Below are 23818 nucleotides of genomic sequence, written 5' to 3'. Positions count from 1 at the left end.
CAAACATTTTTCCATTCAGACTCATTTAGGCTATGTTTTTGTTTTTTCTCACTGGAAAGTATTATTAGCAGGAGAGCAGGTTGTTGCTCCACAGTCTACATTTTGTTTAAATCTGCATCCCCATGAGATCATGTGAGTTGATACTCTGCTGCCTGATTGCTCCCTCTGGCACAATAATCTTAAAAATACCCTCTCGTATGTTATGCACTGCAATTTCTAGTCTTGTAGTGTGAGCATGTCTGAGATTACAGAGAAGAAGAAGAATATCTAAGAAGTATCTCCTGATGTGCTCAGCTTTACTACTAAGGCTGCATAACCCTTAAAATTTGTTGGGGAAAAAAAACTTAAATTTTTTTGAAACGTCAGTGTAAACTTGGACACAAATCTTCACTGAGCCGCACATACTGTATAATATTGTGCCTTAATACTTTTATCCACAGACTCTGGGAATGCCAGTCAGCTTAATGCCCTGTCTGTTGGGAAAGTTTAGTCGATGAAGAACGGTTTGATTTAGCTGTCTGACAGCAGAACAAAACATTGGCTTAACCACCAACCATTCAGTACCAATGGTCCAAGAGATTCAATAATAACATTTGATTGAGACTTTCTTTGTTCAGAGAGGGTTTAGCTCATATTCACTGTATTCCTATAGATGCAGAAGATCCACCCACATAGCAGTTAATCCAGACCAGCTGTACTGAGGGTATAGTGAGAGTGTATACTTCCACTGAAAGGTAGTTCTTCTGATTGGTGGACAGGGAGCATATTTTTTGTCATGCAAAGGTGAAATGTCATTGAATTTTCCATGGTGGGTTTGTGAGTTTATTTGCAGTTGTGTAATGCATTAAAGAGGTATGGCCATAAATAAGCCATAAAGGTGTAGCTTTAAAGAATCAGCTGAACGTTTTTTGCATGGCTGTCCAATGGTGTCCCAAATCTGGGGAAGATCTTTGTAGGAAGAGTAATGAATAGGAAAAGAAGTCAGATTGGTGGAAAACCAACAATGAGTTACACTCAAGGATTCAATTTGAACAAAAGATTTCTGTTTTATGAGCAAAAATGTAAAGGGAGTTTTTTTTTTTTTTTTTACGAGTCTTCTTGATAACAGTGTAAGCTCCTAATATAAAAACAGATTCCTTGTTCTTGTTTCTTTATTCAAAACTATGTTTCTGATTTACATTTCTGGGTTAATTTTAGTTATCTAAAAAGCAACAGAAATTACTGCCACCCCTAGGTAATTAATTTTTGGACAAAAAAACCCCCAACAAAATGAGAAACATCCTGTCCCACTGCTTTCTTGTTCCTTTTTTCTTCCACGGTCTTCCCTGAGGAAATAAAGAAATTTAAAGTCAGTGCAGAATTAAAGATGTGGGAATATCCTAAACTTAAGTTCACAAGTTTTAAATGGCAATGCCATGTACCGGTAGTTGAAACGTCCTAAAGAGTTGTAGTTATGGTGTTTTTGTTCTGCACTGCCCCTACATGACTTCACAGTTGCTGCTAAGCTAGGCCCCTAGACGGGCACATGATCACTGACTCTATCACACGTTGTCTTCCAGCACTACCTGACATGTTTCAGTGGAACTATCGCCGTGCCGTTCCTTCTCGCTGAGGCGATGTGCGTCGGCTTCGATCAGTGGGCCACCAGTCAGCTGATAGGGACCATCTTCTTCTGTGTGGGGATCACCACCCTGCTACAAACCACACTGGGCTGCAGGTACACACACATAATGTCTTACATAAGGAAATGCTTCCTCTTAAACACTATATTTAACACTAAACTGTAGCCGTTGTGCAGCTGTAGGACTTGCATTTTCCTCCTCCCTGTTTGTTCCCCCTTACTTCCACTTTGTCTCATCAGTAAGTACCACTTAAAGACAAGCACCATTGTCAGGATGAAGTTCCCTTTCCTCCAGCCTTCCTCTTTGTCATTGTCAAGCGTCTTTTAAGTGTACGAGGATGCCATAAGTATATGGGGTTTTTTTTGTCATTGAAGGTTCTTAGAAATTCTCCATTAAAAAATTAATCGGTTTTTAATCTAAATTTTTTGTTGAATATGTCTGAGATAAATTATCAATCTAAATGTTTTGTTAGCAACTTTTGAAAGCTTTGCGTTCTGTAGCAGTTGTCTCGTATGTATGCCTATTTGCTGTCAAAATGTAACAACTATATAGCATTTTAAGTTCCTCGTTTTGTTTTTTTAAGACTTAAATGGAACCCAGCCTCAAGTAGATTGTAGTTTCTGAATGAAGACAACATCTGAGAGAAAAAAAGGATTCCAGAAAACAACCACATGAGGCATTCAGGTGCAGACTAGTAGATTGAGCTACATGTGGTTCAAGTATTTTATAATTTCTGGGTAAGCATTGTGAATAGCACTGAAGCTATAATCGATTAAACACGCAGGCATGCCTTTGTCAGCCGCCAAGAGGCCATACTAGTGTGCACATGTCGGGAATAGCTCGTTTGACCCAGTTTCCTCTGGCTCCTGACACATTTCTCCTTCCTTCTTTATCCACATGTCTTTTATTTTCCTTTGTCCTCATCCTACCCTGAGATACTCAGCCTTCTGCACACGTATTGATCTACCATACGTTATCTGCAGTTCACCACCTTTATGCTTTCTGCTGTTCGTACACGTCACTAAAGCTGTGTGTTTCAAAATGTACCGTATGCTTTGTAACCTTTGATTCAACTGTGAGGGTGATATCACTCCGATCATTTGCCAATAACAAGTCATGAGACATAACCTGTTGCCATGGACATTATCCCATCCTCTGGGTCTTGTTTTAATGAAAGCTGGTCCATGCTGGCACAAGGTGTTATTTTCCTTTCATAAAAGACAAGTAGTTCAGAGGTAAACTGATTCCCTTTCTTTCTTTTTTTTTTTTAATAAATCTAATCTTTCCATCTTGACGTAGCGGAGTCTCTGTCTCATTATCGTTCCTGGTGTGCAGCAGCTGTCTGCCAAATCACTTCATCAGACAAAGCCAGACGGACACAGACACTTGCTGCTCTTTTTGACGTCATTTTGATGGCTTTCGCTGCTGCCTTGATGAAAATAATGTCCAAGCACTGGTCTATCATCTTATTTTTATTACTCATTATTTCAGCAGAAGCCCAGAAATTTTTTTTAATTATATTTTCATTGAAAGATATGTGGTGGCTTAAAGAAAACAAACTCTTCATGGGAATTCTCATATTTTTCCTAGAGCCCAGAACCAGATGTACACACTACTAGTCAAAAGTTTGGACACTCCTTCTCTTTCAGTGGTTTTTATTTAATTATTTTGTACATTGTAGAGTAATACTGAAGACATCAAAACTATAAAATAAATATGGAATTATGTTGTACACAAAAAAGTGTTTTGTTCAGTATTAATCTACAATGCAGAAAATCATATAAATAATTAAAAAGCATTGAATGAAAAGGTGTGTCCAAACTTTTGACCGGTAATGTATGTCAGGAAACTGACTGTCCAGTACCTAATGCAGATAATTTTAAATTCAGATGGACTTTACTTATGCATGATGTTTGTTTTTTCTCCTTTTGATATCACAGCTGGTAGATGTATTACCTGCAGGGAAAAAGGCTAATTACAGTTTTGTCTTGAACTCCACCACTGGCCTTAGCAGTATCAGCGCTGACACATTTTTAAAAAGTCATATTCAAATCAAGTTTGATTTGTTGTTATTTTGATTTGCACAAGCTCAGGAAGCAGCCTTATCTTTGTGGGCCATTTTGTTATCTTCTCAGGTGCTGCAATGTTCTGCTGGAGCGCACAGCTCGTGTCCTCTGTTTTTATTCCTTAGCTGCTTTCGCTGATAAGCAAGTAGGATATGCAAAAGGGTGATAGTGAAGAGAGCGCCCTCTGTTGAACACCAAGGCAAGCTACTTCAGTCTGTAATGCTCAGATTGTCGCGGTTTTAGTTCAGTCAAGTTATAACAGATCGGATATGGAGTAAAAAGTGAAAGTCCTGGAAGGTATAATGTTCATGAGAGGTCAAGGGATATTCCACTGATTGCGTTTATAAAAGGGGAGACCTGCAAGGTAATTATTAACATAAAAGTAGTAGCAGTCAAGCAGTCTATGGTCTTCCTCTTCTTCTTTTACCGTTTGGTTCCCCAGGTCATTGCTCCAGCCTTCGTTTTTGTGCTTCCTTCATATATGACCAATCATCTTCCATGTACACCACTTTACTGCAACAAGGTGCAGACTATAGCAGCTGACACAGAAAGATAACACTCTATGAAGGGCGTATGCGCCACAAGACATGACGGACAGAGATCAGATCAGATTGACAAAAGAAATTGTCAAAATAGTTTTAATGATACACGGGCCTAAAACTTAATATCTTGAGTTTTATGCCCTAATACAGTGTTTCTCAATCTCCAAAAGCGCCAGATCCTACAACACTCTTAATGCAAATTGGTAGCGTTCGGTAGAGTTGGATACTGCTTCATGTTTGCCTTAATATAGCAACAACAGGGAAATTCCAAAACACCCTGTTGGCAGAGATGCCTCGCAAATTAAAAGCTGTAAGTCTAAATTTTCTTGCTCATTCTCAGATGCAAGGACAGAGAGGAATCTGGTCTTGGCTTCAGTGTGACGGACATTCCTGTCACACCAGCAGCCCACTCTCTGTGAGGCGGTGCTGAGCCGAGGTGACAAACAGTGCCTATCTATCCATCTCTCTGTGGATTACTGTCTCCAGAGAAATGTCACTGTGTGTGCGTTACACTGTGTCACTTTGGGTATTTGTAGCGCAGTCACACTTTTTTTTTTTTTTGTTCTTAGGGGCTGAACTTTCGCACATTCAATTTGAAATAAAATGGCGAATGCTACATTAAAACGCCAAGTCTAACCTTTAATTTAAGTGTGTTTACATTAATATAGAAAGAACTGTGTGGGCGGTACAGCCAATCTAACACTTACATGGGCTGTTTGTAATGCACCAGATGTCACCTACACGCAGATTGTTAGGAATGAAAATACACATTTAATTTGGCATCTCCTCCTATTTTTAGCCGAGCATCAGAACGGCCGTACACTGTGCTGTCTCCTCCAGCCACATACATTCATGAGCATAGAACATTTCATGATTTGACTAACCTGTTATCTTGATTGCAAATTAACCTCTCAAATCAAAACGTGGTTTTCTTAAAGCAGTTTGACTGTGATGTTTGGGCATTTTGCACAGAACGAAATATATGTGCAGTGTATTTTTACATGAATCTGTTTTTCATGTGAGATGTGGAAGCTTCTTGTCACATACACTCAGAGTTGACCTTTTCAGTGAAGGAGTAACATCTTTTGTCAAACCTTGGTAGACTCTGTTTTTTTTTAATGAAAGTTTTTTGTATAAGCAGATAATTGACTGGAAGGGCTCTTTTAAAGGTCCCTGTGGTGAAAATCTTTTTTTTTTAACCTTGTTAACCTGTTCATATGTTGTTTTATAGGATACAGACATGTCATTTCATTTCCACCTTGAAACCGCAGTGTACCGATGACGATCTAGGTTCAGACTTCCAGGGTTTCACATGTAACAAACCCAATGATCCAATCCTGTCAACTTGTAGGGTGGGGATTTCTGTATCAAAATACTTCTTCTGAATGTTTTCAACCCTGGCATGTATTCCTGAAATACTCTAGTGTTACAACTTGCTATTGTGTAGTACTGGGCAGTTTTACAGTGTTTGAGCAGAGTTGTGAGTGAGCTGGTGTGCTGAAGCTGCAGTGAGTAGGTAGGGATGAGTGGAGAGAACGGCAGGGACAGAATAGTCCCTACACTCTAGAAGAAACAATGGTGTAGTTATATCTAAGCCATTTTAAGTAATGAAGATTTTGCTTGTTCTGAAAAAAACTTCTAAATATGTAACCTTGATTCATAGAGATAGGTTTTTAGGTTAAATCAGCCACTGCAGAGGGACGTTAATGTAAAGTTGTGGAAACTTTTGGTCGCATGTACGGAGAATTAGACTTCTCAGTAAAACGAAGTCGTCTTGTGTCCAAGATATTTGCATATTGGTAGATTCTGTTTTTTTGAATATGTAAAAATGAATAGCAGACAAAATGTTCTACTAAGCAGATTATTTTTGTAATAAATCATATCTTGAAAAGCTCTTTTCAACATGCTCTCCGGTGAAAATCCATTTTTTTTAATCTTGTGAATATGTAATTGTGGTAGGGTTTTTTTTATATGCTTGAATCTATATCATGAACTAAATGCCATGGCTGAGCATTTCCACCTTGAAACTGCAGCAGCGATGACCGGCTTAAAAGCACTAGCAGACAGAAAAGCTTATTCTAAATGCATTATTTTGTCTTCCACCACATCTATAAATGCTCTTTTAAAGTAAATGTCTCTACAAACCCCTACCACCGGCCCACAGCACAGTTCTCACTTCCAAATACACTTGTATCTGTCGAAGCTTATCGCTGAAATGTTTCTTCAGCAGATTAAATAGCTAATAATGAACCACAATGAAAGACAACCCGTTAAACTGGTTCAGTCCTAGACGTTTGAATCCCTGCTCAGATTTCTTCAAATGTTCTTGATGAATAGAACAATGAAGTGGGGGGAAAAAACGAATGGCAGTTCAGTTTAATTATTAAACTGTTAAACAGGGACTTTTCATGTGCCTACTAACAAGTGCAGTTCTTATTTCTAGTAACATTTGTATATTTCAGAGTTATTCGGATGCCATGTCTGAGTAGTGACTGTATCCTTGATGTAGAGAGCGTGTAGCTGAATGAAGCGCACAGGAAAAAAAGCTTGAAGATGAGTAGTGAGGAATGCTGAGAGACAAAAGAACACGTGTACAGCAGTGAAGAGATGGAGAGAGGAGGAGGTATGCGGTGTGATTTGATGAGTCATGGTACCAAGTAAGGTCGATCAAAAGGGCGGAAAAAAAAAGCCCAAATGCTCTTCCTGGAAAGGTGAAGTGTTCGTGTACATTTCCCCGAGTGTCGTGTCTGAGTGTGCAGCTGCCACCCGCAGACATGTGACTTGTGTAGTGGATGTGAAATGATTCAGTGTAGACTTACTGCTTTTTGAATTTTTTTTTTTTTTTTGTCCTTGCTGCTTTTCATTTGTCATAATATTTAGTTAGATTTTATTTATGAAAGAAAAGTAGAGTGAATGTGTTTTTAAGCAAAGTAGCCAAGGTTCTTTTCCATTAAAGGTACTTTGTACTGGAAACAGACAGCTGTACAGTAGAACAGGAATCTGATGCCTTTTTTAGATGTACAGTGTGTCAGTCCCAACCTGATTATTGTCACGTCGTCAGGTTATTTGATCAAGCAAAGATCAGACTGGAGATGTGTTTTGATGCCGGTATTCTCTCTTTTACTCGAAACAAACAGATGCACATCAATTTACTATGAATGCTCACTTCCTCTTTCTTCACAAAAATAGCCGTCCTCTCTGTTTTCTAGCTTGTTGGCGCTCATTTCTGTTCTTCACGTTTGTATTACAGTTGATGAATTAATTCTGTTTAGATAATTGATTTACCAAGCTGTCATGACTGCATATCACAGCAGGGAGGGAGGGGAATCTGTACCAACAATAACTGGCTGCGCTATGTCCTCCTCTGTTTAGCTGACCTTAAATCAGCCAGCAGCAGACCAGGGGGAATCTTACCCTGCTCAGTGAATGGTATCCAAAAAAAAAGAAAAAAAGATAAAAATAGCCAGCAAGAATAGTATGCATCCTACCATGATGACTTGTAACTCTTGGTTGGAGGTGGTTCTCCATGTAAAATAGCATTTTTTGACACTTTGTTGTATGTTACTGTGATTATTCAGGCTCTGAAAGTGATTTGTAAACTGCTCTTTTCTTGTGTTTAGGTTGCCTCTTTTCCAGGCCAGCGCTTTCGCATTCCTCGCACCAGCCAGAGCAATCTTGTCACTCGAGAAATGGAGCTGCAACAACACAGGTAGCACTCTCCTGCTTTCCTGTCTTTCACTCTTCACTTACTCAATACCAGCACTCCCACGTGATAAAAATGTCAATGAAAACTGTTGTTTTTGTGTCTTTGTTTACTTTGATCCCTGCTCCAAATGCTGTGAGAGCCTGCAAAGATGGCTGAGAATTAAAGGGCCCCAGATGGGATTAGCTGGTTTATATTTGTGTGCTCCATTTAATATCTAGAGTTCTGATTCACATAGTGATCTCATTCTGTTTTATTATCTTCTGATCTCTCCATGAGCAGTGGTTCCAGCACTGAACAGCACAGAGCTCTTCCACACAGAGCACATCTGGCACCCCAGGATACGAGAGGTGAGGTGAAGCAGGGCAAAAGACAAAAACAGACAGACCTGGAAAATGTAGGAGGCTGAGCATGGACATGTTAGATGATTACCAAATTTTCATGACGCTGTGGAAGGGCAGGTCTATTCAGTTAACATTTTCATAAGATGTTATCCAACCTAACTTGAGTAACTTCTTACACAAATGTTTACGCAACTGTAGTAACATAGTGGGCGTTTCTTGACCTAATTTATTTATTTTGTTGTCCAAATAGAGATGCCGCTTTGTCCTCGTGTCTGCAGGGTTTGGTTTTGTGTAACAGATGCTGCTAATTTGCGTTAACCTTTTCTGTTTGCATAAGCCAGTTGAGTAATTGTTGTTTATGTGACACACCAATGAGACAAAACTCAATCAGACGAAATCAAATTGCTGAACGGAGGAACACGGAGGTGATAAAAAGAGACAGAAGAGAACACAAAGGCCGATGAAGCCCAGGCAAACAAGATTATCACTGTGAACACTGGTGATTCTGTTCCTCCGCCATGCACAACCATGAGGCAGATTGCTTATGGTTATTTTTGATTCATGACTTAGATTTTGCACATTATTTGGCTAAAGGTTATGGAATATGCTGGTTATTTACAGGGTCTCCCTCAGGCACTAGTTACACAGATATAGCTGTGATACATTTTGTCTTATGACCAGAGTAGTTACCAAAGGATGTTTCCAACAGTGGCCTTGATCATAGATTATGTTCACGAAATTTTGTTCCACTGAATCTTGATATGCAGGGTGTCCCAAAAACATTAGACATAATTTTGCAGGTCAGTAATTTTGGCAATTCTTGTTGAAATAACCTCAAATTTTCACAGAATGTATAGAAACAGATCAAGATTTTATATTTACTGTTTTATTTTTGTCCTGTTTTCAGGTTGAGCCGTGCCGTTCACTCCCAAAGAGAAGTCATTTTGTGTCTTGGAATATGCTCACACACAGTCACCCAAAACTGTGCAGCGTGCCTTCAATGCAAAATTTGGAAAAACTTCACCAACTGGCAAACAAATTTGGACTTGCTACCAAAAATTTAAAGAGGAGGCTGCTTATGCAGGGCTAAAAGATCTGGTAGACCATCATCAACATCAGCATATTCCAAGACACAAAATGACTTCTCTTTGGGAGTGAACGGCACGGCTCAACCTGAAAACAGAACAAAAATAAAACACTAAATATAAAATCTTGATCTGTTTCTATACATTCTGTGAAAATTTGAGGTTATTTCAACAAGAATTGCAAAAATGATTGGCCTGCAAAATGATACGAAATTTTTTGGGACACCCTGTATAGTTAAATATAATCTTTATTTTAGATGAAGCAGGGCAGCTCCTTCACAAAACCCCAGATTTAGTTTTGCTAAATTAAGGCACTCATTACACTTTAGCTAAAGAGAGCAGGCTAATGACATGCAGTCACTATTTAGGACATTGGCACCTATGTAGAATGTGTCCTAACCAGTTCACTGTTGGGTTGCCCCTCAGTTTAAAATTGTCTTAATTCCAATTTTAACAGTCAACACCATCTTGTCTCTGAGTCTACTCCTGTACTTCATGAGTTTAAGTTGTTGATTAAAAGTTAAACTAATTCAAAACTGCAGCTGTGTTTAAATTTGTTGTTTCGTTTTTTGTAGCTTTATTTCTACAGCTTCTAAAAACATCTTTGTTTCATTGACCTGTTTTTTTCTGCCTCTACAATTTCTCTGTTCCATCAGATCCAAGGGGCGATCATCGTGTCGTCCCTGGTTGAAGTGTGCATCGGAGCGCTGGGTCTGCCCGGGATCCTGCTGAAGTACATCGGACCTCTGACCATCACCCCAACCGTGACCCTCATCGGCCTGTCTGGTTTCCAAGCTGCAGGGGAGAGGGCCGGGAAACACTGGGGCATTGCTATGCTGTGAGTAAAGACTCTCATGCAAAATAAGTTATGTTGCAATAAGAACATTTTAAAACGAAATTCCACCCACGTATTTTCTCTGTTGTACTTTTGCATTTTGTCACAATCCTGATTCACATCCATCATACGACGTTGTGTATTATGTAGAAAGAACAACACTGAGCCTGCAGGTGGACGGATATAATGGATAATGCTACAGAAGTGGTTTCTATTTTAATAAATTATTTTAGTCTACCATGAAACCTGTCACCACTGGAAACCACTGAAACTGTCTATAAGCAGAGCGGCCTGTTCACCAGGAAACGGAAGTTTTTAACCGCTACATGTTTATTACTTAAAAAATTTCAGGGTTTAGAGTAACATTTGACGCGTTCAAAAATTGTACTTCTATTGTAGTGTTTTATACGCAGTAATTCTTTCCCTTAACTGATTTATGTTGATTTCATAAGCAAGCTAAACTTCCTCGATCTCCTACTTTACAGCGATTATTGAAAGAAAACTTAATAACTCTCTACATCCTGTAGACTGTAAAGCTACAGAGGACTGACTCAGAGGAAGATCTACTTTCTATCCGTGATACTCGGATGGTGTGACATCAGCTCCTGCTGTGTCATGGCTGTTTACACCGTAGCTGGAGGGCCTCTCCTATCGCTCCACAGGGACCGAGGATCTGTGCCTGTAATTGCCACCGATTTGTCAAGCAGTTAGGATAATTGATTGGCTCTGAAGCCTATGGGGTCTGAGTCAGCCATAGACGGGACTAAATGGAACATGTTCATAAAGGATTAGTTCTCTCACAGGAAAATATACCTTATAGGAAATAATAAGACACTATTATTTGACTGTGATTAAACCAAACTAAAGATGTTTCTCTCTGCAGGACTATCTTCTTGGTGCTGCTCTTCTCTCAATATGCCCGAAACGTTCACTTCCCTCTGCCAATCTACAAAGCCAAGAAAGGTTGGACCTCTTACAGGCTGCAGGTCTTTAAAATGTTTCCTGTAAGTACACAACTTGTTGTAAAACTACACACAGACTTCAGCTTTTGTATTGTTTTGGGTTTCATTTTGTACCAATTGTTTGAGCTCTAGTTTTTGCTTCCTTTTTTTGAGTCTAAATATTGTTCTCTCTTCTAATGGTTTGGTTTGACCTTTGTGTTTCGTTACACTTGTGTTCCCATGTAAGTCTCAAATTATTCAACAGAGATAATCTCATTCTCCCTCGGAGACGTCCTAACTCTGTGTAAATCAGTCTTTTCCTACCCTCTGCTGGTGAAATGACAAAAGCTCTGTTGAAATTACACCAGAGTTACCCAACAGGCTGATTTATCCCATTTCATCCCAGGGCCTCTTACTGCTGTTGTAGTTTTTATTTACAGTGTTAAAGTGAGTTTGATTTTGTAGTCTTGGAGGCTGGAAATGCACTGCAACACTTTTATACTGGTCCTAAATGTCACATATTTTCTGTGTACGTCAAAATGTGTTGAAGTTGAAAGTCGCAGTGAAACAGAAGCTAGACTGTCTTTATCTTCTGTGTTTGTGAATAGATGAAATACTTCACATGAGGTGTTTAAATCAGAACCCTTATGTTTTAGTGAATTTCTCAGGTGGTTCAGTTAATGTATTAATTTATATGGAGCTATAAACAACTGTTAACTTTCACCCAAATTTTCCTCACCTTTGTTTTTGACCAAGAGGAGAATTATGATAGAAAAAAAGTAAATCGTGTTTGTTGAAGATGTGAAAAAATTTGCCAGCTAATACCTAAACACTCACCTCTTAATGTGATATTGCATAGTTAGCTACTGTGACCAACCAGCTGAAGTGTCTCCAAGGCACATTTGATTGGATAAATTAATGCATACATCCTTTTTTTCCCCCCCTTTTTTTATATTTCTTCATGCATTTGGCGTATATCGAGATTACTGCACTGAAGTTACACAAGACTGAAAATTAGCCCGAGGAGCCACAAGAAAGTCTGCACGTTCTTGGTTTCTGTCACATTTTTACTTACTGTCGGCTAATTTGTGGTTCAAACCCCAGTCGGGGTGTAATTGTCTAGTGAGGACGCTTAAGTAAGGCCCTTAGTGTTCCCTGCCTACCAACTTCAACCATAGGTTTGAAAGCAGGCTTTTTGTTTTTCATTATTTTTACAGCTTCTGACTCTAAAAAAATGCTGTAATTTTGGCAGTTCAAAAATACAAAAGACAATTCAAAGTTCCGGCAACATTTGGAGGTCAAAAGGCTAAACTTGTCAAATGTGTTTATATCATTTTATTTGAATGTCCTATGAGTGTTTTCTTCTCTCTGGCACCCAGATCATAATGGCCATCCTGGTGTCATGGCTGCTGTGTTTCATTTTTACTGTGACTGACGTTTTCCCGCCGGAGAAGGACAAGTACGGTTTCTACGCTCGGACAGATGCACGTCAAGGAATCCTGGCAGCTGCGCCATGGTTCAAAATCCCCTATCCATGTAAGCGTGTTCATTTGGAGTTTAAGATTAAATACCACTACAATGGCATGGAGCTGTCTTAATGATGTAGGAAGGGATGCAAATGTGTTAAACAAAATCACATACAACGTGTGCAACAGGAATTAATGCCACTGTGATAATTCAGTAATATGAGCAGCTCAGACAGAAACCAATAAACACTTTATATACAGAGGATTGAGACTAGTTTTTTTGCATAATGTAACATTATGCAAAAAATGATGATAATAATGTTATTTATGTAGCACTTTTAAAAACAAAGGTTTGCAAAGTGCTTTGACAGACAAAGAAAAATCAGGCTACAAAGTAAAATAACAGGAACTGTGACAGCAAAGCCAAACAAAGCGAGGCAAAACTGAGATGAAATTAACATAAAGTTAAAACAAGAAGACGGAATTGACAAAAATACAGAATGCAAAATGTCAGCATTAGTAAATACCAATAAGATAATAAAGCAATAGAAAGACAGCACTGCATAGAAGCAAGTCTATAAACATGGGTTTTAAGAAATTATTATAAAGAAGTCCTTTTTAAAAGCCTTATGTCAGGTCGTTTCAAATCTGAGGGACGCTGATGGCAAAAGCACCTTTCAGTCTCGACTTTGGAGCAGTTTTCTCGTTCAACATTTCAGCTGTGTAGCTTGAGTTCAGGAGTAGATCTGCTATACACCCATGTTTCTGACGGCACAAGGGTCGAGGGAAGCTTGACAGGGAGGGAGGCGGGCTAAAAGGTTGTCTATCAAATCCCTCTGCAGCAATTGGGTAGGTATACAACCAATCAATGCAACGAATAGGCTGACGTAGTTCCGAGAGCACCGGCGGATTGTGGCTAAGTCTCATTAGCTTCCCAACCAGCGGAGCCAACTGGTATATTAAGGATTTGCCATATCCCGTCGGCATAAGTCCAAATACGTCTTTCTTCTCAATGAAACACTTAAGTGCCGTCCCTTGTTTATCTTCCAAGTCGAATTTTAGCTTCAAATCTTTAAGGGCTGTGGCCAAAGCCGAGTCGAAAGATAACTGTTTATTGTGCGCCGGTTGTTTCTGTCAGAATCGTCGTGCCTCTGTCGTCACTTCGTTACGCCCACCTTCTGACTCTACACTTCATGGTGATTCGTCCGGCCAGTTTTAGGAGCATCCAACCTCGAGCCTTATGGAGGGTAACTAGACCCACCCTGGCAGAGAATTAAATTCGTTGCCGTGGGTTGTCTAGCGCGGCTAGGCTAGATCTGCTATAAAAGTGATGCATAAAATCCTCAAATCAATTCTAAAATGAACGGTGAGCCAGTAAAGCAAAGCTAAAGTTGGGTGATGACAGGTTGAAGTTGAAGCAGCTAACAGAGTCTTCCAAACAAAATTAAAAATCTGACAAGTAAAATGCTGACATAAAAGCACTTTGCTAGATATTCAGTCCAAAAGCTTTGAGTTTTTGTTATTTTGTTTTTTCTGTTGAAATGACGCTGTGTTTTTCCCTCTACAGTTCAGTGGGGAACTCCATCTGTGACAGCAGCTGGTGTCATCGGCATGATGAGCGCTGTGGTGGCCAGCATCATCGAGTCCATCGGAGACTACTACGCCTGCGCTCGCCTTTCCTGTGCTCCCCCACCTCCCATCCATGCAATCAATCGGTAACTCTCCTTTACCCGTCTCCGTATTCTCTCAAAATACTCCGGTTGATAATGAATCATAGCGTGGACAATTTACTGTCTGGTAGACACCATAATTAGTAGCATTTCTTTGATGTCTGCAGGGGGATATTTATCGAGGGTCTTTCCTGTGTGCTTGACGGTCTTTTTGGGACAGGAAATGGCTCCACGTCGTCCAGTCCAAACATAGGCGTCCTGGGCATCACTAAGGTTACACACAGCTCTATTTTTACTTTCATTTTGACTGTATGTTGTTTATTCTGCATCTGTGTTTCCTCATGATTCATCGATAAGTCAGTGGGCTAAAAATTATCTGGCCACTGCAAATGTTTTCTGCTTCTTCTTCTGCTTCTAAAATGTGAAGATTTTCCACTTGTTTCTTATTTTCGTATCATTGTGAATTTAATATTTCTTGTTTTGACACTATTGGTTAAACACAATGACCAATTTGAAGAAGCTGCGTTGGGTTCTGGAAGCTATGATGGGCATTTTTAAATTCTCTGACTTTTGCAGACAAAATGATACATTTATCACTAATGAATTAAAGTATTAACAAGCCTTAAATTCAGATTCTACAAGAAAGGCCTTCAAGAGTATTAAAACATCTGGAATTTCGACAGCCTTTTGTATGTGGTTGTGGACTATTTGGTGACTTGGTACATGTGTAAAGTGTGAGTCTGATGTGACAAGATTGTGTGGGCGACTTTTCAACCATTTTTGTTGTATTTGAATCTGCACCATCAGACCTATAGCAAACACTGCTGTTTTGCCCGTCTATTATGACCAACAGTTACAAGTGTAAAATGTAGCAAAAATATGGTAAAAATGAACTTCAGTTAGGTTTTAGTCCATCTATGCATCGTTTCACACAGGTCTAGGTTATGTTAATTGGTTAGAAATTGCTGTTTAACTGCTTGGAAGAAGCTCATATACAGTGTAAATGTCATTAAATTTGTGTCTAAACCATCTGACCCCAAGCAATGTAGAGAATGTCACATTTTGATTCACTACAGACTAATTTTTCACTGCAATATGTAGCCTTGCATTTTGGACACAGAACAACCATGATTAGAAGTCGAGAGAAGTCAAAAATGTCTTCTGTGCAGTATAGAAAAATCTCCGTTAAATAGTGTTTTTTTTTTAAGGTACCCCGCTCTTTAAACCCACCAGTTGGTTTAGGGTTTAGATAATTAATAATAATTGTGGTCCTTATAGTCTTTCTGGGTTTCCTGTCATTCCTAGATTTGTGTGATCATGAAAAAGATTTGAAGCTACAGTCAGTGTGGTGCTGAAAAAAAAACTTTAAGCTTGTGTGACATTCCTTTCCTCCAGGTGGGAAGCAGACGTGTGATCCAGTATGGAGCTGCCATGATGCTGCTGCTGGGGCTTGTGGGTAAATTCAGCGCCCTGTTTGCCTCCCTGCCTGACCCTGTCCTGGGAGCTCTGTTCTGCACCTTGTTCGGGATGATTACAGCAGTGGGACTGTCCAACCTGCAGTTTGTTGACCTCAACTCCTCCAGGAACCTCTTTGTCTTGGGCTTCTCCATCTTCTTTGGTCTGATGCTGCCAAGCTACCTCAAACAAAACCCACTGGTCACCGGTGAGTGCAGGGCAGGAATCTTAGTTTATCCATTTATACTGATCAATAAACAAGAATGTTAGGACTCTGAGTAACTTCTGTTTATCAAGCTCAGCTTAATACAGAACTTGTGTATGTATGAAAACATTTAAAGTAAAATTAGTTTCTGTTTTGCATGTGAGTAGCACATACTGTACATCTTTATCCTTCCATTATCTTACGCAATCTGCAGGAAGTTTGTGGCAACTTTTGAGAAGCTCGTTTAATGTGCTGCTGTCTGAATTTAGCTGTTTTAGGTGTGAGGTGGGAATAAATCGGGCATCCTCTTAAAGCTGAGACTTCTTCTCTGAAAGTATTTACTAGGGATGTTCCAATAAAGTTTAATTTGCCCCATATCAGATCAACATTATTTATTTAGTGTCTGTTAAGCCCCATGTAGTGGTTAGCACTTTCACCTTCCAGCAAGAAGATCCCCAGTTCAAATCCCGGGGTGGGCCTGGGATCTTTCTGCATGGAGTTTGCATGTTCTCCCTGTGCATGGGTGGGTTTTCTCCAGGTACTCCGGCTTCCTCCCACAGTCCAAACCATGCTGAGGTTAAATGGTTACTCTAAACTGTCTGTAGGTGTGAATGCGAGAGTGATTGTTTGTCTGTATATGTAGCCCTGTGACAGACTGGCGACCTGTCCAGGGTGTCCCCTGCCTTCGCCCGAGTCAGCTGGGATAGGCTCCAGCCCCCCACAACCCTAGTGAGGATAAAGCGGTGTATAGAGAATGGATTGATGGATGTTTAGCCCCAATCGCATTTTCTCTGATAATACAATGCTTCCAGTATTGTATGTGAGCTGTTGTACCTGTATTTGCCACTAGGTGTATGCTCTTGCTGTTTAGTCCTGTAGTGAACAGAGGAGGCGGTCTATGTTTTTGATTGCAAACTACGAGCTAAACCCACACATTTCTGTCAGAGGGTCTCGATGACAAACTCCTCTGTGAGGCTTAATGGCCTTCATCCAGAGCTCACACACTAGATGAAGTAGGTATGAGAAAAGACAGTGTGTGAATTTCCCAGTGCTGTACATATCATGCGTATCTGACTTAGGCGACAAGATCAACACATGACTGTTAAAATATGTTCTGGATAATATATTTCTTTCTTAAATAAATTAGTCGCACATTTTAAGTAACTTATTTTATTTTACATCCAGTTTGATAATGGATGTAAACAAATGATCAAGCTTAGGCTCTTGTTGATGTCATACAGTTTAAAAATTGTCTCGATCTCCCCCAAACCTTGAAAATTCAAGTGTTTACAATTAGTTTTGTTTTGTTCTGTGTCATGTTTAATGAAGACAAAGTGCACCCATACGCTGTAGGTCTCTTCACGCTCAGTGTTTATTACATTGCTCAACACTTTGTGAAACAGTGATGACATTCTCTGATATTATTCATACTGTCAGTTTTGGCATTTGTTAAAAGCCTCAACACATATTTTGGTCAGATGCTCAGCGCCCATCTTGACTTTCTCTTGTTGTCTTTCTCAGGCATAGTTGAAATTGACCAAGTGCTGAACGTGCTCCTCACCACTGCCATGTTTGTCGGAGGGTCTGTCGCCTTTATTTTGGACAATACTATCCCTGGTAAGGTCTTTACTTCTCTCTTCTTTACATCTGTCACACTAATAATGTTAACATTTATGGCTGCATGATAGTCACAATGTTGTGATAGTAGTTTGCAGAACACAAAGCATTTTTTAAGGAAGAACATCATAATAATATGTCTGTAACTGCAGAGCAGGTACAGCTATGCATATAAAAGCAGAACATGCCAGCAGGTGGTATATGTGATCCTCAAGATTCGTCTGGGAGAGCTGGAAAATGTGGGAAAATGTTACCTGGGTTTAATCGACTGCCACATGGACAATCAATAGAGGACTGATGGACAGATGCTGTTTCTTGACATCTTCAAACTGATCATTGGGTTGTAGCAACAATGGAAGACTCGAAGATCATGTTCTTTGTTAGTTTGGACTTTTTTGTTGATTAATCTTTACCTTTTGTTTCAGGTTCCCCTGAAGAACGAGGCATCAGGAAGCTGAAGCGCGGTTCTGGTCTCAGTGCAGCAGAACTGGAAGGGATGAGATCTTATGATCTGCCGTTTGGAATGGACTTCATCCGCAGATACCCAATCTTCAAGTACATCCCCATCAGCCCTGCGTTCACAGGCTACCAGTGGGGGAGGCTAAAGGAGTGCGGCAGGAGCAGAATGGGACACGGGGATGTGGTGAAGGGAGGAGGAATGGGAGGGGAGGGAGGCACGGCGCCAGGGGAGAGTCGGGTATAGCCAACGGGCTGGAGAAATCCTAAATGTTGCTGAATTTGGGGAGCAAGGGATGGTACACTAAGATAAAATGATGGGAGAGTGGAGGACCGAAGCGGCACAGGATTGTGTGGAAGAAAATGTGATGCACCAACCCCCCGTCAGTATGTCTTTTCTTTAGCTTGTGTCAGTCTTTTCCCACTTCCCACTATGCTATTTTCAGCATGCTATAGCAAGTCAAAGCATGCTACAAAAGATGTCACCGTGCTGAGGCTGCTCGGTGTGCGTGCATGTGTGTGCCGTATGCAGTACCAGATAACGGGTTCGTGCATTGATTTACCTGCACTTCAATCCAGAGGGAGACAGATGAGCATCAGACGGTCGAAGCTGATCGTCTGATGAGTCGCTGACTCGTAATCGCTGCTAATTTCTACTGCCCGAGTCATTTTTATAAAACATATTCTACTAAAAGCACAGTAGAATGGATTATGTCAATTGAGGATCTCGTCATGAGTCGTTGGCCTCTAGACTTGTTATGCAACCACATTAGAGAAACGCGCAGACACACACACCGACAGCCTCACCAGCTTGAGCTCTGCAATGCACGACAGGGGTCATGTAGATTGATGGAAGTAGTTTGTTAGGTGCCCTAAGCCACGCAAAGTGATTGTGAGATTTATTTTTGCACTATCTGCCTCTTGAATTCCAAACTAGAATGTCACTTCACAGCCCGCTCCCCCATTTCTTCAGTGAAAGCTCCGCAGAGACCCACTTAGCAGCACATCACGTTTCATGTTAGACAACCTCACATCTCTCTTTGTTTTCACATAGGAGAGCGCTAATATTCACCACAGCTCCCATGTGATTGGGCAAAATAAAGTCACTAATACGTCAGTTTACATCTTAGTATTAAGCATCGGTTACTAACTAGACCAAAACTCTACCTTTCCTGAACACACCCTTGTCTCATTCAGATATCGAATGGGGCTTGTTTTACTTCACTTTGGAGCTAAATTTATTATTTTAAGAGTTTTATGTTTATTCAGCAGCCTTTATTTGCTTTACATGTTGGCACTTACATAATGACACAAGCTTTGAATAATGCACGTGCTGCTGTGTCGACAGCAGTGCATTTGCAAAAGCTACAGTAACGCACAAAGCATGACGGACACGTGGCCTTTGTCAGGGAGACTTTGTGTACATAAATACCGGGCTTAAAACCGATGCATGACGACAGGAGAATTAAATGTTCTTTATCCAGTGACAGCAGAGATCTGTGGTCCTCTCTCAGTTTAGAGGGGTCACTTGTGCTCTGTTTTTAGCAGTAATGTGAGTTAAAGTAGGATTTACAAAGACAGCACCATAAATAATGCACACCCATCCAAACCCTTTTTTCTGTCAGTGCGGCAGCATAATTTCAACAAGTAAGGAGGGTTTTTTTTTTTTGGAGTGTTTAAATGTAATACAAGGGTTTCCTTTGTTTTGTTCTGTGCACTGACTCACAATAACGTGTTTTTGCATCAGCCGATCATGTCCGCTGCCGACAGTTGTCACATGTTTGATGGTGTTGATGACTTCCCCTCACATTCCTCCTCCCATCCTCAGTCATCTCCTCTCACTCTCATCCTCTGCGATTCGTTTACTGGAGGCATTTGTTACTGCTCACGTCTGTTGTATTTCAAGCTGTGGCAGCTCGTTTGGCGGAGTGACGCACAGCTTCAGAGCATCGGCAGCCTAAAACCCTGAAGAGTGAATCTTTTATTTGACCACACTGTGTGCCTCTGCTGCTTTAATTGAAAAGCAGCAGTTTATAAATTACCTTAGAAGAGTTTGCAACAATATAATCGAGGAAAATTGTAGAAACAAAGAGCCGCACAACTGCTAAATATTTAGCCCAGCTGAGACTTTTACTAAACCAAAATGCGAAAAGCTCTTTTTTTTTTTTTTCCTTTTTCTTCTGACTTTTCTGTGTTATCGTATACCAAAACTTTTCTTTTCTTTTGTTGCTACTGAGAAACTTTAGTTTGGAAATTAGTCTCATCCCAAATTTCTCCCTCTTTTTATCTCTTTTATTGAAGCTATTTATTTATTTATGAGAAGAAAGTTGTTTAATGATTGCTTGAAGCAGGTTTCTGTGTCTCTTGCACAATGTTGAAAGTATATTTATTAGTTTACTCATTTATGCCCTGTTTAGACAAGCCTGGCAGTTATTGAACCGCTGCTCCTGCATTCGGCCTCAGCTGCAGTTGGTGCTTTTAGAAACTTACCTGGAGACGACAGCTTTTAAAGGTAGTTACTATTGTAAGATGTAAGCTGCTTCAATTTCATTCCATTAATACCGTGTTGTTTTTAAAAGCAAGAGAAAAAACACTTACAGATGTTGAACTGGATCGTTTAGTCAAATCTCCATTTCAGGGCCTTTTTACTACAAGTACTGTTTGCACATGTAAAGGTGCCAAGAAGATCAGGGTCTGAGTGAGTAACGCTCACTAACCTGGAACCCTAAAATGTCACTATTGTGCTTTTCCAGTTTTATAGTCGAGTAAGAACATTGGTTTTTTTTTTTGTTTGTTTAATGGACATGAAGACAAGTGGCTGAACTGCTTTGTGGCTGAATATTTTTGACCATTAGTATCTGAGAGTATGTCAAGCTTTAGCTGCTTTATGGCTTCACCACTGAGACTCTTATGATTTGGTCACATTTGACTTTTTCTCACCTTTTATCCAGCAGCAAATTGCATCTTTAAAAGTATTTTTTCTATATATGTAATATTACAGATGTTTGCTCAGGACAAAACCAAGGTTCAAATCCAATATTTCCACAGACTCTGGTGTAGGACTGAGTAATTAATCGTATATCACAGGTTGAAACAATGCAAATGAGTTTGTGTTAATGCAGAGTGTGTAAACCAACATTTACAATCTTGTCAATGATTTTACAGATTCATGGCGTCCTCCTTGAGTTACCACTAGCTTTTGACGGTAGCTCATGTTAATGTTAATTTCATGTCTATTACCGAGTTTATATTGAAGTGAAGCTTCAGTTTTAAATGATGTATTGAAAATGTAATTGCAGTCACAATATCTGTCAGAAAAAATACAATTAGATGTTTTTCAAAGTGATTTAGCCCATACTGTTATGATTTTAGCGAAGCCTGTAGTAATATGCTGACAGAGGCCAGCATTAACCCTCCTGTTGTCCTCATTTACAGGCACCAAAAAATATTGTTTCCCTGTCTGAAAAACTTTCCAAAATTCAGCAAAAAAAATCCCCAAATTTCTGAAAATTTGCAAAACCTTCATGAAGAAAGTTCCAAAAATTCTTTAAAAGTTTCCCTTAAAAGTTTTATTTAAAAAAATACCCCAAATTTGGCAAGAAAATTCTTGTAAATATTTTCAAAAAAATAGTAAAAATCTTCCAAAAAAATCCTATAAATATCTAAAGTGATAACCTATATATATCTGTAAAACTTCAAATATTTTCTTTAAGAACGGTCACAAAAACTATCAACCTTTTGATTTTTTTTTTGTGAATGTTCTTAAACATTCTTAACATTTCTTTTTTCCACCAAATATTCAAAGATTTCCCAAAAATGTTGAAAATGTGAACATCAGAAGTTTCACTGTGATTTTTTTTTTTTTCCCCCCCACATTTTCAAACTATAAAATGAGTCAATTTTGACCCGCAGGGCAACACGAGGGTTAAACCAAAATGTGTGTCCTGAATAGGAGTTTCAGTGAGATGTTAAATCTGCTTTGATCATATTTACCACTAATGTTACCAAAATAGTCCTAAAATTTTCTTTCTTGTCATGTAGAGTCACAGATTTTGTATTTTTATTATGCCTTTATTAGATCGTGTGGAAAGGAGCTCATGCCAGATGTCAGTTAATGCCAGAATTTTTACTTACATCTATCATAACACAATATGCAATTTAGTAAAATACAACCATTTGCATTGGTTCTAGAGTTGAAATTCCTAATTAGGTCACACAATGCAGTATTTATGTGGAAATGTTGGATGTAAATGTTGGTCCCACCACATTAAATGATCATCCTGGGTAGATGGTGAGAAACATACGGAGTGCTAGAGTCACAAAAGAAGCTATTTAGAGACCTAAATAAAAAACTATAAATCTAAAATCTCACCATCAAAACGTTGGCTGTGCTCAGGATCTGGATAGCTGTAAATACAGAGCAGTGTTGGTATAAATCAGCAGCGTTGTTGTCGCTACGCCGGCTGATGTTTTGACTCTCCTGCCTTCACTGCGACCTTGCTCCAGGACCCGGCGACGAGTGAGTAGACGTTAGACAGCAGCCGCCACCTCTTATATCTTCCCTGCCAGAGAAACCGAGGCGGGTTAGTCCTAATGGATTCTTCAATACATGCACACATGATGATCACATGCAACAACTTGTTTTCTGTGTCATATCACGTTCATCCAACCAGCACTTACTTCTCCCGTCTCACAGTCTCTCCTCTCTCCACACAAAATTTCTATCCCCCCACCCGCAGTGAAAATATATTGGTGTCCTCTCATGTTTAGTGTACCTGGTTTTCTCCCCGGGAATTCTTACTGTTGATGAGACACCGGCTGGCCGCCTCATTAAGAGCCTTGTTGGGGTTTTGGCAGCTGAGTGAACCTGCCTCATCACTTCACCTCAAGACGAACATCAGATATCTCTGTGCCTAAAGGCAGCTTCTACTTGATTTTAACTTTTACCCTCCAGTTTTTATCGTATTTTCTTATTTCAGCGTTCTATACACATTGTAGTTGTTACAAAATCAGTTACAGTTTCAACAGTTGGGTTTTTTTGGCTTCACGTCTGTTTCACCAACAGATAGCTCTTAAGAAGGCGGCCTTAAGGTGTGTAACGCAAAGACATCAATCCCTTTCAGTTATTTTGAAGGGGGCGCTACCTGAAGAATATACTTCTCTGTATTAAGTGTTTTATCTTTTTCAATGTTTTTGTTTTTTATACATTGTTTTTATGTTTTTGCAAGCAGATATTTGTAAGAAACAAAATCATACCTTTTAATCTTAAATCATGCTGGAAAGCGCACCATCTTGTACTTTTTATTTAAAAAGTAAATACATTTTGATCCTATTTTGAATCTGTGGTTTGGTGGAATCCTTTTGTTGGTTAGGACCTTTTTTGCATATTGTATTTTTTTACTCTAACGTTGCTTTCTGTCCATGTTAACACATTATTAGTACAAATCAAAGAACAAGCGGAAAAACTTTAAACAGATGTAAAAAAAAAGTGTATATTTAATGGAGTACAGTTTGCTAAACATTCTGGAAGATAAATTGTGTAAACTAATTGTAGCAACAAAATGTTTTATTCTCTGTTCCTAAAACTATTTAATAAGATGTTACAGAATTCATTCAGTCTTTTGTCTTTTTTCGTCACCAGTCCTGGAGGTGACAGTTCATCTCTTTCCAGTCTAGGAAAACTGAACAGAATGTTTAATTTCATTATCTGACAGCTTTTTTCATTACTCTTTTCTCTGCAGCATTGTTGGTTGTGTAAATTCTGAAAATAAAAAAGTAGTACGTGCCTTCCAAATATGATTTAACTAAATA

The 23818-nt window shown here is 39.4% G+C and overlaps 1 protein-coding gene across 7 annotated transcripts in view; it reads left to right on the top strand.

The window, feature by feature from the left end:
• Nucleotides 1-23619, top strand: part of slc23a2 (solute carrier family 23 member 2) — a 50903-nt gene extending 27284 nt beyond the window's left edge. For all 7 annotated transcript variants that reach the window (XM_051950808.1, XM_051950807.1, XM_022196079.2 and 4 more), the window contains 11 exons: nucleotides 1560-1717; nucleotides 7851-7939; nucleotides 8216-8283; nucleotides 10019-10200; nucleotides 11081-11201; nucleotides 12518-12674; nucleotides 14172-14319; nucleotides 14442-14547; nucleotides 15670-15937; nucleotides 17456-17551; nucleotides 17977-23619. In XM_051950808.1, coding sequence (XP_051806768.1) covers nucleotides 1560-1717; nucleotides 7851-7939; nucleotides 8216-8283; nucleotides 10019-10200; nucleotides 11081-11201; nucleotides 12518-12674; nucleotides 14172-14319; nucleotides 14442-14547; nucleotides 15670-15937; nucleotides 17456-17551; nucleotides 17977-18254 — 1671 coding nt within the window. In that variant the 3' untranslated portion in view covers nucleotides 18255-23619. The remainder of the gene's footprint in view (nucleotides 1-1559; nucleotides 1718-7850; nucleotides 7940-8215; nucleotides 8284-10018; nucleotides 10201-11080; nucleotides 11202-12517; nucleotides 12675-14171; nucleotides 14320-14441; nucleotides 14548-15669; nucleotides 15938-17455; nucleotides 17552-17976) is intronic.
• The last annotated feature ends 199 nt before the right edge of the window (nucleotides 23620-23818 follow it).

This window comes from Acanthochromis polyacanthus, chromosome 7 (assembly GCF_021347895.1).
Source record: "Acanthochromis polyacanthus isolate Apoly-LR-REF ecotype Palm Island chromosome 7, KAUST_Apoly_ChrSc, whole genome shotgun sequence".
Lineage (NCBI taxonomy): Eukaryota > Metazoa > Chordata > Actinopteri > Pomacentridae > Acanthochromis > Acanthochromis polyacanthus.
The sequence above is the reverse complement of the archived record's forward strand: the minus strand, read 5'-3'. Positions and strand labels throughout refer to the sequence as shown.